The sequence below is a fragment of the Colobus angolensis genome, unplaced genomic scaffold (assembly GCF_000951035.1).
Source record: "Colobus angolensis palliatus isolate OR3802 unplaced genomic scaffold, Cang.pa_1.0 Scaffold31, whole genome shotgun sequence".
Taxonomy (NCBI): domain Eukaryota; kingdom Metazoa; phylum Chordata; class Mammalia; order Primates; family Cercopithecidae; genus Colobus; species Colobus angolensis.
This window is the reverse complement of record NW_012116377.1, coordinates 629,900-633,073: the sequence shown is the minus strand read 5'-3', so window position 1 is coordinate 633,073 and position 3,174 is coordinate 629,900. Positions and strand designations below refer to the sequence as shown.

Genomic DNA, 3,174 nt, shown 5'->3' with positions numbered 1-3,174 from the left:
ATCCCAGGTAGACTTTCTAATTTTTACGTAGTCACCTTTTTCTTCTATTTGGCAATTCTTCATTATTTGTTATACAACTTGCTAAATTCTGAAATGGAAAGGTTATTTTTCAAAGGTACTCTCAGCTTTGTGGACCCATGAATGTTGATTTTTCTACCTAGATCACCTCAAGTACGGTTCCCTTCTCATAATCTAGTTGGAAGCTTAATAATATAGATTATTTTCATATTGGAAGATGGGCTACCAGAGTTAATCTCAAAAAAATTTATTGCTAGTAATGGGAAAAGTCACAAATAAAAGTGGTGCTACTATAAAGGCAGGATGAAGGGCTTTACCATGTGCCAGCCATGGTTCTGGGCACTTTATGAATTAACTCCTTTGTGCTGTGGTTCTTTGTACTCCATTTTAGAGGAAGCCTGAGAAGATGATGCACAGATAGACAGACACCAGGACTTCGGAGGCACGTTGATCCATCTCCAGTAAAGACTGAGAGAAGGAGCATTGAATATAGAAAAAATACTTCCTCTGTTCTCAGACCTTATTTGTTTTAAGGCCACACCTTTTTGAAGTTTTGAGTTTGAAACAACCTGGACTGAAATCATTAGGTAGGTTGTGCAGGAAAGAATCATCAAGGGAATTAGTTGGGAACTTCTCTACCACAGCTTACTCCTTGTGGTATTCACCCCCTTTAAGTGTAAATGTCTTTGGTTTAAAACGTTTGTACCTCATCTGATACCAGAGTGTTCATACTGGAGAGAAACCCTATGAGTTTACTGAATGTGAGGGAACTGTTACATGTCACATTTCATCGAGCATAGAAGTCATGCTGAAGAGAAACCCTGTGCTTCTAAGGAGTATTGACAAGCCCTTAGCTAGATGACAGTCTCATTGAGAAGCAGAAAATTCATGCTGGAGAGAAACCAGTGAAAGTAGCAATACTTCATTGAATATTAGAAAATTTTTCTGGAGAGAAAGCATTGAATGTACTGAGTATGATAACATTTCCTCTCAAACCGTATCCCTTACTCTGCATTTGGGAGGTCATACACAGAGAAACCTTATAAATGTAAGAGATGTGGAAATATCTTAAGCCAAAAGTAAATCCTCACTCATCAGGAAATTTATCCTGGAGAGAAACCTTGTGAATGTGGGAAAGCTTCCATTCAGATGTCACACCTCAGCCAGCAGAGAATCTACAGTGGGGAAAACCCTTTTGCCTGTAAGGTATGTGGGAAAGTCTTCAGCCACAAGTCAAACCTCACCGAGCATGAGCATTTTCACATGACAGAGAAACCTTTTGAATGTAACAAGTATGGAAAAGCCTTTAGCCAAAAGCAGTATGTCATTAAACATCAGAACACCCATACCGGGGAGAAGCTTTTCGAATGTAATGAATGTGGAAAATGCTTTAGCCAGAAGGAAAACCTCCTTACGCACCAGAAAATTCACACTGGAGAAAAACCTTTTGAGTGTAAAGATTGCGGGAAAGCTTTCATTCAGAAGTCAAACCTCATCAGACACCAGAGAACTCACACAGGAGAGAAGCCCTTTGTATGTAAGGAGTGTGGAAAAACCTTCAGTCTCTACTAAAAATACAAAAAATAGGCAGATTTGATGGTGCATGCCTGTCGTCTCAGCTACTTGGGAGGCTCAGGCAGGAGAATGACTTGAACACAGGAGGTAGAGGTTGCAGTGAGGTAAGATCAAGCTATTGAACTCCAGCCTGGGTGACAGAGAGAGATTCCATTTCAAAAAAATAAAGAAAGGAAGAACCTATTAAAAATGGGCCAATTTCTGGGCACAGTGGCTCACGCCAGTAATCCCAGCACTTTGGAGGGCTGAGGCGGGTGGATTACGAGGTCAAGAGTTCGAGACCAGCCTGGCCAACATGGTGAAACCCCGTCTCTATTAAGAATACAAAAATTACCAGGCATGGTGGTACGAGCCTGTCATCCCAGCTACTCAGGAGACTAAGGCAGGAGAATCACTTGAACCCGGGAGGGGGACATTGCAGTGAGCTGAGATCATCCCACTGTACTCCAGCCTGGGTGACAGAGCAGGACTCTGTCTCAAAAAATAAATAAATTAATAAAATGAAAATAAAAATGGGCAAATAAATAGAATCATTTTCTCCAAAAAAGATATAGAGGTATCCAGCAAGCACATGAAAAGATGTTCATAAATCATTGTGCAAGTCCAGTATCTATTTCTTCTTGACATGGTCATGTGCTGATTTTCTTTTCCCCTGATAATTCTTCACATTTTCCCAGTTCTTTGTATTTCACATAATTTTAGATTGCACCCAGAGCATTTTAAGTACTATTTTCTAAGATTGTTTTCTATTGAAATTATCTGAGAGCAAATGGGGTTTTGGGTTTTGGTAAACTGGGTTTTTGGTTTTGGTCTTTTTTTTTTTTTCTTTTTTGAGACAGAGTTTCGCTCTTATCCCCCAGGCTGGAGTATAGTGGTGTGATCTCAGCTCACTGCAACCTCTGCCTCCCAGATTCAAGCAATTCTCCTGCCTCGCCTCCCAAGTAGCTGGGATGACAGGCACCCTCCACCACGCCCAGCTAATTTTTGTATTTTTAGTAGAGATGGAGTTTTGTCATGTTGGCCAGGCTGGTCTCAAACTCCTGACTTCAGGTGATCCACCCACCTCGGCCTTCCAAAGTGCTGGGATTATAAGCATGAGCCACCGTGCCAGAACCAAATTGGATCATTTCAAATCCCCAGGGAAGGCAGACTTCCATTACTGGCTGAGATGGGATAAGCACATTTCAGCATCTCTCTCACCAATTTCTACTTAACACCCCAGAGTGAATACAAAAAGAAACTACCTGAAGACTCAGAAATACAAGTAATAGCAGGCAGATGTGAAGGAGTTAAAAACGTGAAGAATGGACACTGTGACCACATGTTTGCTGGGATATTTTCCTCCTTTATCTTCTGGCTTTGGAAGGAGGGAAGTCTCAGAGTTGTGTGATGGGTTCAGGGAGCAAAAATTATGAGAGAAACGCCTTCTTTCCAGCCAGAGGAGTCCATGAGAGGACCTGGTGAGACAGAGTGAGAGAGGGGTTCTTTTTTTTTTCTTGAGACAGGGTCTTGCTATGTCACCCAGGCTGGGGTGGGGTGACGTGATCTTGGCTCAGTACAGCCTTGACCCCTTCAGCTCAA

At 41.8% G+C, this 3,174-nt stretch overlaps 1 protein-coding gene across 1 annotated transcript; it reads left to right on the top strand.

Annotated features, from left to right (window-relative positions):
- The first annotated feature begins 414 nt into the window (after positions 1-414).
- LOC105518024 (zinc finger protein OZF-like) lies at positions 415-1,590 on the top strand. The gene has a single exon (XM_011950845.1). The coding sequence runs from the start codon at positions 1,168-1,170 to the stop codon at positions 1,588-1,590; it is 423 nt and encodes a 140-aa protein (XP_011806235.1). The 5' UTR covers positions 415-1,167.
- The last annotated feature ends 1,584 nt before the right edge of the window (positions 1,591-3,174 follow it).